The 12,085-nt window shown below is 51.2% G+C and overlaps 3 protein-coding genes across 3 annotated transcripts; 2 read left to right on the forward strand and 1 right to left on the reverse strand.

The window, feature by feature from the left end:
• Positions 1–37: 37 nt before the first annotated feature.
• On the forward strand, positions 38–274 carry PpBr36_02273 (uncharacterized protein; the record flags this gene model as incomplete). Its single annotated transcript, XM_029889455.1, has 2 exons — positions 38–173; positions 207–274. 2 exons carry the CDS (start codon positions 38–40, stop codon positions 272–274), a joined length of 204 nt encoding a protein of 67 aa, XP_029753740.1.
• Positions 275–1,415: 1,141 nt separating this feature from the next.
• Positions 1,416–1,887, reverse strand: PpBr36_02274 (uncharacterized protein; the record flags this gene model as incomplete). Its single annotated transcript, XM_029889456.1, has 2 exons — positions 1,416–1,505; positions 1,624–1,887. Coding segments are annotated over 2 exons (354 nt in total), but the record flags the coding sequence as incomplete, so codon positions are not given.
• A 5,296-nt stretch (positions 1,888–7,183) lies between these two features.
• PpBr36_02275 (uncharacterized protein) lies at positions 7,184–10,070 on the forward strand (the record flags this gene model as incomplete). The annotated part of the gene is made up of 2 exons (XM_029889457.1): positions 7,184–8,568; positions 8,696–10,070. The coding sequence occupies 2 exons, from the start codon at positions 7,184–7,186 to the stop codon at positions 10,068–10,070; spliced, it is 2,760 nt and encodes a 919-aa protein (XP_029753746.1).
• Positions 10,071–12,085: the final 2,015 nt, after the last annotated feature.

Below are 12,085 nucleotides of genomic sequence, written 5' to 3' on the forward strand. Positions count from 1 at the left end.
CTTGCAGCCCGCTGGATACGAGACGTACCACGTAGGAATGGGTGGCGCGAGGAGAGTGTGGTTGGTCGACCGGGGTTGCATCTTGTCGATTCTCAGGAGCAGGTACACAGAACTTTACTGCCCCTGCAACTTCAATGGACAAATTGTTTTGTTGCATACACAAGAGCCAGTTCGTGTGTAAAACAAAGGCTGAGCATGATCTTCAGGGCTGATCCTCAGCCAGGCCAATGAAGCATGGGCGGTTTTCAGGTTCGTGACGGCGTGTAGGGCTTGAGGTTGAAATTTGAGCTGACAGTGAGTAGTTGAGCTATAAATTCAGTACAAAAAGTGTGGCGTAATCTGCTGTCATTGATGTTTTATCAGAGAATGAGAAGATGATTATGTTCAGCCACCAGCTCAAAACCAAGTCTTTGGTTGAAAACATCTCAACAGCTCCGAAGCCTCGTGAGGGTAGTTCTATCCAACTTCTTCTTGGATTATGACGAGCTGTATATCCAGTCCAACCTTTTGAGTGTAAGTCCATGAAAAGCCTGTGCTAGATTCTCAGAATCTGGAAGTTGATTATCGGTAGACGGCAATATTTATATTGTCGCTGCGTCTCTTTGTGCCTGTGCAAAATTGCCAGATTCAAACCCATCACTTGGTTGCATAGCTCCCGAATATCTCGATTCGTAACTGCCTAGCAGCAAGAGCTTTTGATCACTATGCAATTATTTGGGCGGTTGATAAAAGTCTGCCTTGTCAATATAACAAAATAGCACCGACTCGCTCATGTATGAATTTGCTCAGAAACCCGCTCAGGCGTAGGTGCAGCGGATGATTTGAAATAGTAACCAAGAAAGCAGGGACTCAAATAACTCGGAGGCTTTTCATTGAGTTGTATCTTGTCCGCATCATACGCAGGGGTGAACGTAGCTGAATTTATATCAAAACATAAACAACTCTGCAGTGATACTATAGGATCAATCTGTCCAAGACGCTACCAAAGTACCACGTCAAAATCAAAGCACCAGTTTCTTGCAACATAATCACTTTGGAAATATCAAACCGAGTTGTATGTGCACATAGTTGTATTGTCTTTGAGACTCTAGTTCTAGTAATCTACCACTGTCAAAGTGGTGTCAAGCAAGATATGAGAAAAAAGCAAAAAAGAAAGAAAAAAGATGGGAAACTGGCCAGAAATGAAATCAAAGAAAACGGCAAGGATGTTGGAAAAGAAAAAAAAGGGTTATGCCAAAGAATCGGCCGTCGTCAGTCATAACATGTAGATCTCCAGCCCCTCAGGGAGTTGGCTCTGGGTTCGTGCGGACTCGGGGACAAAAGGGGGGTGATCAGGCCCTTGTCCCCTCGAGTCTCGGACTGGCCACACTCGGTCCGCCCCCCTCTCAAAGTTGAAATCTCTTGCCACCTTCTTCTCAGCGCCCACCCCTCGATCCCGAAGACGACGAGCCTCCACCGCCGCCGCCGCGGTTAGATGATGAGGATGAAGAGGAGCCCCCCGAAGACTGTAGAATAGAAGTTTGTCAGAAAACAAGTAAGAAAAAGAAATACATGACAAAAATGCTGCTGCCTGAGCTGTGGGTGTACACTGTACAGTCTCGAGGGTGGCATAAAAGCACCTACCGTGGAGCTGCCATAGACGTCAAAGACCACGTCGGGCTTCAGGATTCCGATGGCGGAGCCGTGGGACAGGATTGGGTTCCATCCCGAAGAGCCCCGGCCCGATCCGCCGCTGCCACCGTTGCCAGAACCGTTTGATCCGCCTGAAGACATGGTTTTGTTTTCGTGCGTGGATGCTTGGTTGGTGTGGTTCCAAATGGTGCTGCTGGAGCTAGGGTGGCAGAGTCTCTGTGCTGTGGATTCTTTCTTGGTTGATGTATGGTACAGCTGGAGACAGTGATGTCTTTGATTGTTTTGCGTTTGATGATGATGCTTTGTTCGTTGTGAAGGCTCTGCTTCTCGAGTCTCGACATCTTCAGCAAGGCCAGCAGCTTGGGTCCTTTATATCGTGACAGGGCCTGGGGCCACGAGGCTCATGATGCTTGGTTTGTTTGCGAGTATTGGGCGGCATGTGGGGACGACAATGTGACGAGAAAGGAGCCTAGGCGTGATGGGTTGCCGATAAACAGGCACCACGATTATACCGTACTACATTCACGCCGATGTCCCGAAGTGTTTGAAGGAGCAATACGCTTTGGGCGGGTTTAAACATCCTTCCCGCGACAGAGTTGTTGTGCCAGACGTGGCGGGTGGCCTTGAAACCCGTAGGGCTGAAAGGATTCGCGATGCTGGAGGCCTTTCCAACACCGAGCCAGGTAGTGGCATTGCTGCTGTGGAGTTTTTTTTTTTTTGATTTCTTGTGCTGATGTGTTTCTCATCCTTTTTTCCCATTGCGGTTCTGGATCCTTGGGTTGCTTGTTGGTTGTTACCTGGGCTGAGGCACAGCCGGGACATGAAGCGCCCCCACGCAACGGAGGGGGGTGGGGTGTGCGTGGACAAGACGCAGGCGTATGCAAGGTACGGGCTGCCTGTTTGTTGTTGTTGTTGTTGATGACGTCCAGTGACGCTGAATGGAGATGCAAAGTGGCTGGATCGGGTCCATAGATGGGGTTTTCTGACAGGCAATCACTCGATGCAACATTTCCACATGTGCAGGCAGTTTTTTAATTCCCCGTCATAGGATCCGCCTACAGCGCTACACTATCGATATAACGGACTTATTTCGCGTATCCATTGGCCTCTGTTTGGATGGGGGCTGGCTCATCCGTACTGATGATTGTGTTCCCCAGAGTCCGACGCACCGGAGATGAGACCGGGGATTGCACGCTGGAAGTGCGCCGAAAGTTGAGATTAGGTACAGCCAAGTAAGCATTTATATCCAAGATGTTAACTCCGGCCTTGATTTAGTTTGGTCGGTCAGCAAGAAGGGCTGACATGCAAGAAATGCGTGCCGTTTTAATATGAGCCATTGTTCAATCAATTTTTATTTGATACTCGATTCTGCTGCACCGCGGTGCCTATTGACTATAGCCTAGACTCTACTGTTAGTCTAGTCTGAGGACTCAAAACCACACCCACCAGGTGGTAAAATTTGGAGGCTGTCTTGAATAGGTCTCATACCTACATGATAACCTACCACACAGGTACCTTTGGTAAAATCGCCAACATTTGCACTTGTGGGAAACCAGTAAAAGCACCCAATGAATCAATTGGTTGGCCTATTTTAGCGATCGAAATCCAGATCTTGGTGGATTTGGCCCCCGTTTAACCCCCCAAACTTTGATGCCTGGCATCCTTCCCCGCATTGGCGCCCACTGCCAAATGATCCTCCAAAGGCAACCGCTAACAACGTACTTCCTTCGTACTATGGTAGGTTTTCCGAGCACCAAAAGACGTCGCAGTGGAGAACTTGGAACCTACTTACCGAAATGGAAACATTCTTGTTCTGTTTTATCGAGTGGGGCGGGCTTCTCATAGGGCCCTTCCATGGGACACTGTAGCTCACCTCACCTTGCTCCTTGACATGCCCGAGCAACATCCATGGATCATTAGCGGCAACTTCCGAACTCTGCTTGCACGTGTCTATCCTGGCTGAGCGAGTCAAGATGCGCGATGTTTACCAGCTAATTACAGTGGTAAGAAAGGTACCCGGCTGAGGGGAACAACACACCTAGGTGCGTATCCCGGTCAGGCGAAAAAGAAAAAGAATAAATAAATAAATAAAAAAATGGACGGTTCTTCCAAAACACCGAGAGATGATTCATGATGAAGGGATTGGGACAGAGGTCAAAGACAAGTAAAATAAATAGAATAAAATAAATTGAACCAAAATAAAACACAACAATAGTATACAGCATGCTGTCACCAATCCGGACAGAGAATTCTGGTCCAGTAAGCGGTATTTGAGCATGTAATTTTGCTGCCTTGACCGAGCTGGACCGACTTCCTTCTTGCACGCTTGGCATCAAACCGGCGACGACCCGGTGTTTATACCCTGTCGGAAGCTGTTTATTGGACGTCGAGAGCATGCCAGAAAATCAGGAATGCCCGTCTGCACCTTTCCCGATTTAAACATGTTTCTGAAAAAAAAACTGCATTAGATCGCACATGGGGCAGCACAGCACCCTGTCTTGGTCCTGTCTGTCCGATCTCAGAAAGAAATCTCTCTCCTTGGAACTTGCGCTGCCAAGACTGCATGCGGCTGCATCATGGTGGTGCATGGGAGAGAGCTCCTTTCTCGAGTTTGAATGTACCCAATTTCGGGTCGGCAAACATGTGCGCCAATTGAAATCCAAAGGTCGTCGCCTCCACTGTCTTTTGCGCAATCCTTTTGTGACTTTGGACAAAATCCCATCCCTATTATCTTGATTTACCTAGACCCAACCCCGCAGGATTCTCAGAGTGGCTACTACTATAGGCAGCTACATGAAGAAGACAAAAAGAGGAGATTTTCCCCTACTCGGACAAGACTCGGAAAATTCATCCCATCTCACCTCAACCCTGCGATTATCTCAAAATCCACCACAGTAATCATCGCCAAAGCCTCATCAAATGGCGGGATAATGCTGGTGCCTGGGGATCGGGTGAGATTCCTCCCAAGTCTCACGTGCTTTTTCCTTTCCAGCAGGACGGCATCTCGCGTCAAAGATCAGCACCTTAAAAACCCTGAAGGATGCAGGTGGCGCACATTTTACTTGGAAAGAAACGCTTCCGCAATTATTAATTGGACGTTGGTCATGCTACGAGCGGTTTGTCGCCAACCAGTTTGGGGTGTTTTTTTGACGGATCGTCTCGTGCATACCGGCTTTTTTTTTTGATTTGTCTCTCTGTCTCTCTCCTTTTCTTTCGTGTGTGTGTGTACTTTTTGCTTACTCCACTTGATCTTAAATTTCCGCTATTTGTCCGCTTGTCCGCACACGACTCTGCCAGTTCGCGTCTGGTCAAAGTCTGCAGCTAACGACATCCGTCAAGGGGCACGTAGTTCAAGCGGCGAGAACCGGAATGCGTCTTGACAAAAGCCTCTCTCGTAGGTTCTTTCAAGTTTATGAACCGAGCTGACTTTGCAGTTCGTGGAATGACTTTTTTTAGACCGATCTTTTTTTTTTTTTTTTTTTTTTTTTTTTGTTTGCCAAAATCAAAGTTTGATGCATCGACTTTTTGTGGCGGCACATTTCCGGAACTCAGGTCGGGCTTTTTTTCTTCCTTCTTTCAGTTCTAGTGTAAATGCAAAATCATGCAGGCCAGTGCTGGCGGCCGTCAAACCACTGGTGCCTGTGAAAAACAAAAAAAAAGAAGGAAATCAATAACCTTATGATCCCCACTGTATAGTTTCCCGCAAGGCAGATTCATGTGTTTTGTTTGGTTTCCCATGTTGGCGTCCACTCTGCGACAACAACAAACGTCACTCCGTCTCCATCTCCTCATGTTTTGTTTGCTCTTCATCATCAGCTTATAAACTTGGCTGATGTTGGCGGCTTTTGCGCAGGGTAATGCAAACGGCCTCTGCCGAGGAGTCGAATAGAAGCAAGGACAGACGCAGTCATTAGACGATCAAGTGACAGTCGCAACTGGGTTGTGTAGGACCATGGGAGGAATGGAACTAGGGGAAAGAAAAGAAAAAAAGGAGGATAGGAGGAATAAAAGTCTCCGTTGGGATCGGTAAGCAAGAATCAAACAAAACAAATCAAAACAAAACAAAACAGGCAAGAAAATGGCCCATGGTATACTCGTTAGTATTCCCCACCCGGCAGCTCTCTTGGCAGGGGAACGTCTGGTGCAGATTGTTGTTACTCTTGTTCTCTCGCATTCGTTTTTTCCTTCTGAATAATGCATGTCCGCTCTTGTTGGCAGACTGCCGTCTCTATTGTCTGGTAAACACTGACAGTGCGAAACGAGACGTGAAACACCAACGGCTGGCCAATGTGGCCTCCAGCTCCTCGTTCATTCTGTTATCGAATCGTCATGGGCGCTACCGGAGCGGCGATGCTACATCGGACAGAAAGCGGGCGGATCGGCTTGTTTTTTTGGCAACCAATCCCCTTTTTGCAAACTTATACATGGGGTGAAAGCTTGACAGTGCTGGTTGGCGATTGTGGACGGGAAAGCTTCCAAATCCGTAATAGTATTTTACTCATAGTGTCGGTCAGTATGGTAGTTCCTATGACTTTTTTTTTTTCTTTCTCTTTCTTCTCTTCTTCTTTTCTCATTTCTTCCTGGCAAAGCTTTCGTCTCCATAAAATGTAGACCTACTACTGTTGCGTGGAAATACAAAGGTAATCCCCCCCATCTCAACATTCGGACTTTCCCCAAGGTTTCAGATGAGGCACCACCAATTATCCCCATCTTCTCAGCCTATCACTGAGTACTACACATGAGGCTTGAGGATTGCGGGAAGATCTCTGGGGTGGCACATCACATGAAAGGTCTGAAAGCCAGGGGCACATGGTCGGCGGGAACCGGATTTGCCGATGGCCGTGTCTCCATCGCAGCTAGCTCGGGTCGAGGAAAAAAAAAAAAAAAACAAACATAGGTAATACCGTCGTACTGTAAACATGTCATGAAGAATATCTGATCACTTGCTACGTGTAATGGGTACCCCTGGCCTTTCTGGGGGATCCTACCCCTCACCCAGCCACCCACACAGTAGTCGAGTTCATGAATCTGGCAGCAGCCGAGCAGTGAACGGTACCTGATAGGGACTACCCGTGAGGTTAAAAAAAACGATTAAGTTGCTTGGTGGGGGTCCTGGCTGATGAGTCGATACCGGGGACGTCTGGAGTGGATGGATGGTCTGAAGTCCGAAGTGACGTTTGTAATGGCAGACAAGCAGCCATTCTGCTCCAGCTACTCGCACCTATAACTTTGAAGCATCGAGCTAAATTGTTTGTGGTTACGCTTCTCCCATTTCCAACCAAGGTTAGTGCGCTTGTTATCTGCCCTATAGCAAAGGTCTTGAACAAGGCTCGACTTGGCCCACCAGCGTGGTTCAGACTATTTACTTGTCAAGAAATCCTAGAGAAAAAAAAGAAAGAAAAAAAAACAAAAACAAAAAAACCATGCACTCACTTACATCGATCACTTGACCTGAGATAAAAGGCGAGGAAGAAGGAAAGCAGCATTTGGACTGGAAAGAAAATAAAGAGGAACGATGACCCAAGGGAAAAGCAAAGTCTACAAACCAAGGATGTTATCACCTCGCCTACTACTACTGCAACAAGTCATCCTTCTTTTACAACCAGAGCTGGCCGCCGGCGATAGACTCCACGGACTCCAGGCAAGAGCGAACGGATTTTCGGATTTTGGGCAGCAACTTCTCCAAGGCGCCATAGGGTTCGGGCAGCAGATAGGTTTGGTTCCGCCCGGAGCGGGCCAGGGACGACGAAGACCACCAGCAGCAGCGCCTCCAGCACGAGCGCCGGCACCAGAACCAGTAGCGTCACCAGAGCCGGTAGCATCACCAGAGCTGGTAGCATCACCGGAACCGGTAGCATCCCCAGAGCCGGTAGCAACACCAGAACCAGCTCTGCCTCAGGTGGAGATACCATCAGCAGCACCAGCACCAGCACCAATTGTACCCCAGGCCCCAGAGATAGCGACACCGGTGATAGCACCGTTTTTGATATCACCACCTTCTCCAGCAGCAGTTTTGCCGTCTCTACCCTCGGCCCCCTTTGCGGATTTTGAATCTCGACTTTCCACCTTTGGCCAGAGACTAGGGCTGCTGCCTCCGGGGGCCGCGAGGAGTCAGACTTCACCATCGGCACAGGTTACACCGTTTCCACCTCCTGCACTAGCACCACAGGTGCCAACTACGACGGCCGAGGTCACGTCGCCACCTACCCCGGCTGCTCCGGCTCCGACCACCCCACCCCTATCGCCGACCGAGCCGCCGTCTTTGCCGTCTTCATCTTCTTCTTCTTCTTCATCTTCTTCTTCTTCTTCGTCTTCCCTGTCTTTGGCCAGGCCGACTACTCCTCCGCTCTCGTCGACTACCGCGGGGCCTGTGGTAACTGCGTCAGCATCATCGTCTTCTGTACCACCGGCTCCAGCGAGTCTCACAAATATCCCGGCTGCAGAACCAAAGCCCCAGACGTCATCAGCGGCTCCATTCATCCCCTTTTTCCCTATAATCTCCATACCACTACCGCAGCAGACGCAGCCAGCGCAACCAGCACAGCCGGATCAGCCAACACAGCCGGATCAGCCCCCGCCAGGCATCAGCGCAAACTCGACTTCGCCAGGCGGGCAGCAGGGACCCGGCATGGAAGGAGGCAACAAGCCGGTGGCCCGCATCACGGACTTCACGCAGGGCTCGTTCCTGGGCGAGGTGCCGACGCGGGACGTCGACCTGCCGCTCACCATCATCTTCCTGGTACTGTTCATCGCGGGGGCCGTGACGCACATGTCCATCTACCAGACCAACTCGAGGAGGGGCCACAAGTTCCTCTTGTCGGACGTCATGTTTGACTTTTGCGTGGTGCGGTCCTTGAGCTGCATCTTTCGCATCGCGTGGATCTTTCAGCCGGTCAAGGGGGTGATTATGATGGCTGTGATTCTGCAGACGGGAGGGTAAGCTATTTTTATGAGTTGTTGGGTTTTATCATCTTGTTTTGTTTTATTTTTTTTTTTTTTATTTTTCTCTTCTGCCCCTGCAACACCTGCTAACACATCAAAAAAAAAAAAAAAACACAAACAGTGCCGCCGTTGCAGCCCTACTCAACATCTTCTTCGCCCAACGCCTCCTCCGATCCATGCACCCCAAGGTAGGCTGGCACCCGGCGGTGGGGCCCGTCACGACGTTCCTGGCATTCTCGGTGCCGGCAGCAATCATATGGCAGATCACGCACATGTTTGTGTTGTTCTTCACGTCGGTCGACAACACGGACCGCGCCAGCATCATCTCCAAGGACCTCGAGGCCGGCTCGGCCTACGTGCTCTTCCTGGTGACCTTTCCCATCCTCGTCACGTGCGTGGTCACCGGCTGGCCCGGCCCGCGGCCCGAGCCCTTTGGCGTGGGCGACTGGCGCGTCAAGAAGAGCATCGTCCTGGCCAGCGGCGCCCTGCTCACCGTCGGCGCCGCCATCCGCCTCTCCGCCCTGGTCACCCCCGAGGTGCCCGGCGGCCACAGCCCCATCTTCAGCCGCGCGACCTTCTACACCACCCAGTACATGCTCGAGATCTTCGTCGTGGCCCTGTACGCCGCCGCCCGCGTCGACCTGCTCTTCTTCGTGCCCAACGGCAGCTCCAAGCCCGGCGACTACTCTGGCCGCAACCAGGCCGCCGCCGCCGCCGCCGCCGCCAACGGAGAAAAGGGCAAGGGTGCGCCGCTCGTGCTCCGCGACGACGTCGAGGCCGCGCTGGACCGCCTCGATGCCCCCTACGAGATCCTCCGCAACCCGCCGCCGCTCGAGACCCGCGGCCTCCCGCCCGGCCGCGACGTCGTCTGGGCCCTCGTGTCGGTCGACAAGCCCGAGGGGGCCGGCAAGCGGGGCAGCACCAGCGGGCCCGGCGGCGGTGTGCGGGGCGGCAACGTCGACGAGCGGTCGTCGTCGTCGTCGCCCAAGTCGCCGCGGGTGCAGCGCGTGTTTGCCGACGGGGACTCGAGCAGCGACAGCGACGAGTACTACTACTACTCGCCCACGCAGCCCGGGCTGCGGCCGCCGGTGTGGGTGCGTCGGTCCGGAGCAGCGGGTGGTAGTGGTGGTGGTGGTGGTGGTGGTGGTGGTGCAACGACGGCCCGCGAGGTGTTCCCCGACACGCTGCCGCAGCGGCCGACGCGGGTGTCGAGGCGGGCGTCGGTGCTCGAGGCCATCAGGCCGCGCATCATGCGGGCGCGGCAGGAGGAGCAGCAGCGCGCCGCGGCGGCCGCCATGGCCACGGCGGCCGCCGGCGACGCTGGCATCCCCTCTCCGCCCTCGCCCGTGTGGTCGTCTTCGCCGGATCGGCCGAGCTACGTGTCGTTCTGCGACGAGGAGGACGAGTTTTACAGGCGAGCCGTCATCCGGGAGACCATCCCCGTGTACTTCCCCGGGGCCGAGAGGAGCTCCGAGTCCTTCATGTCAAAGGAGTAGTGTGTGTCTGCTGGCTTGGAAAGAATTTGACTTGGTCTTTTTTTTTTTTGTTCATGGATGTGCCACATGTTTTGCGCTGATAAAATCAAAAAAAAAAGAAATTTGTCCAGTGTCCTGTTATGTGTTCTTCAAAGTGGAATGTTCAGAGATTGAAATGCGTGCGTTTGTTTCATTGCGTGACAGGATAACGAGACAGAGCTATGGGCGACGACATCAGGTTGTCTAAATTGAGCAAGAAAGCCAAGGCTCAGACTGATCCTTGTAAGACTCCCTACTACATCTAAATTCTACAACCGTCAACTTCGGCTTGTGCTTACCGCCTAGTGAGTTTGCTGGCGCATGTAGTAAATTGCGGCTTACGTAGTACAACGTTAAGACAAGGCACTCATCAGGCCACGTCCGTATGAACGTATGGGCCGTACTGTGGAGATCTCCCCCATACTTGAACCAAATCATTCTTGGACGACGGGCTAAAGTTAGGTCGTCGGTATTGTTCCGTTGAAGGAGATTAGCAGTAGATGCCGGAGATAATGTCAAACATGTGCCCTAAAAGAAAACCACAAAGAGACCAAGGTAGGTCGACGAACTAGAAACAAGTTCTGGAATAAATCCATGCTAACAGCCTAACACTAGCGCAGGCAAAGGAAATAGCGACTTCACTAGACAAGTTTTGGCCTCCTCACGTGGCTAAATTCCAAGGAGCTACCGTTGAAATCTAATCAAAGCCATGTTAGCAACCCTATTCCGTCTACCATGATGGGGGTGCCGGTGGTAAATAGCGTGTGTGTGTGTGTGTGTGTCTGTGTGTGTGTCATGGACGCCGGACATTTCAGGAGCGGGACAAATTACAATACCGGGTCCCAATATAGTCATGAGCATATCCATGAATCATCAACTTTTGATTACTGCCCGCTCTGACATCTCCTCGGAGAACTTCCGGCGTGCTTTCCCTTGGCCGTTCCTATCTGGAATGTGTGATTAGAAGAAAATCCAATATCAACTGCAGGCCAAGCATCGCGGGTACCAAATTGAAACAAACAACAAGACCTACTGACGAGGAGACACGTCGCCAAAGTCTGCAATGCGCACAGTGACGAACCCCAAACGGGAACTACAGACACACCTTCTCGTCCATTGGATGACTGCTGCTACCGAGGGCCTGATATACGATATATCTCGGCCAGTCAGAGTTCGAAGCTTGACCGCTCCTTGGGAACTTACAGGAAGGGCCCAGGACGTCCAGTCAGGGTGGCTCGAGTGCATGTCAGCGTCGTATCCGTACGTGTATTGTTTCGGTTCCTAAACCAGCAAGATGAATACATACGGGGCCTACCTGATGCTGCGAAGGTGTCGTCCCGGAATCAAACCATGACTTGATAGGCTCAAACTCAATAATTTGGGGTAAAAAAAAAGGGGGTTTTCCATGTAGGGAAGCGATATGTGGACAGGCTTCCTTATCGTCCCCCTCCATCTGTGAGTTCTATTTACTCACTCACACCCTCCGGCATACTCCGATACTAACCCCCCTGGGTGGGTTCTGCAGGCTAAAATGGGCTTAATTTAGACGAACCAGACCGACGGTATTCGACTATAGCCTTTGAATCTTATCGAAAGGAAGAAAGAAAAACAGTCTTAATAAAATCCCATAGAAGTCTGTTAATAGATGTTGCATTGGGGAATGTAGAAAAAGAAAAGGAAAAGCAAAATCAAAGGTGATACGGCAAGGAGCAGTGACCAAAAAAGAACCAGAGAAGAAAAAGTACCAAGAGGCAGAAGAAAGACCCTTGGCAGAAAGACGGGAAATTCCACCCCCTCGAGTGGAATCCACGGAACCTCAGCCGGTTTCCCAGAAAAGAACAATTCAAACCCCACCCCACCGGCCAAGCAAAGACCGTAGACTAGTGCCAAATCTAGACTCGGAAACTAAACGATCCGGCCGGCTGGGAAGCCTCCCACGACCAAAAAGGAAGAAGGCTTCAAGGGCTTTTGGGAAGAGGCGGCAACCTGGGGGAGAT

This window comes from Pyricularia pennisetigena, chromosome 3 (genome assembly GCF_004337985.1).
Source record: "Pyricularia pennisetigena strain Br36 chromosome 3, whole genome shotgun sequence".
In the NCBI taxonomy this organism is placed as follows: Eukaryota; Fungi; Ascomycota; class Sordariomycetes; order Magnaporthales; family Pyriculariaceae; genus Pyricularia; species Pyricularia pennisetigena.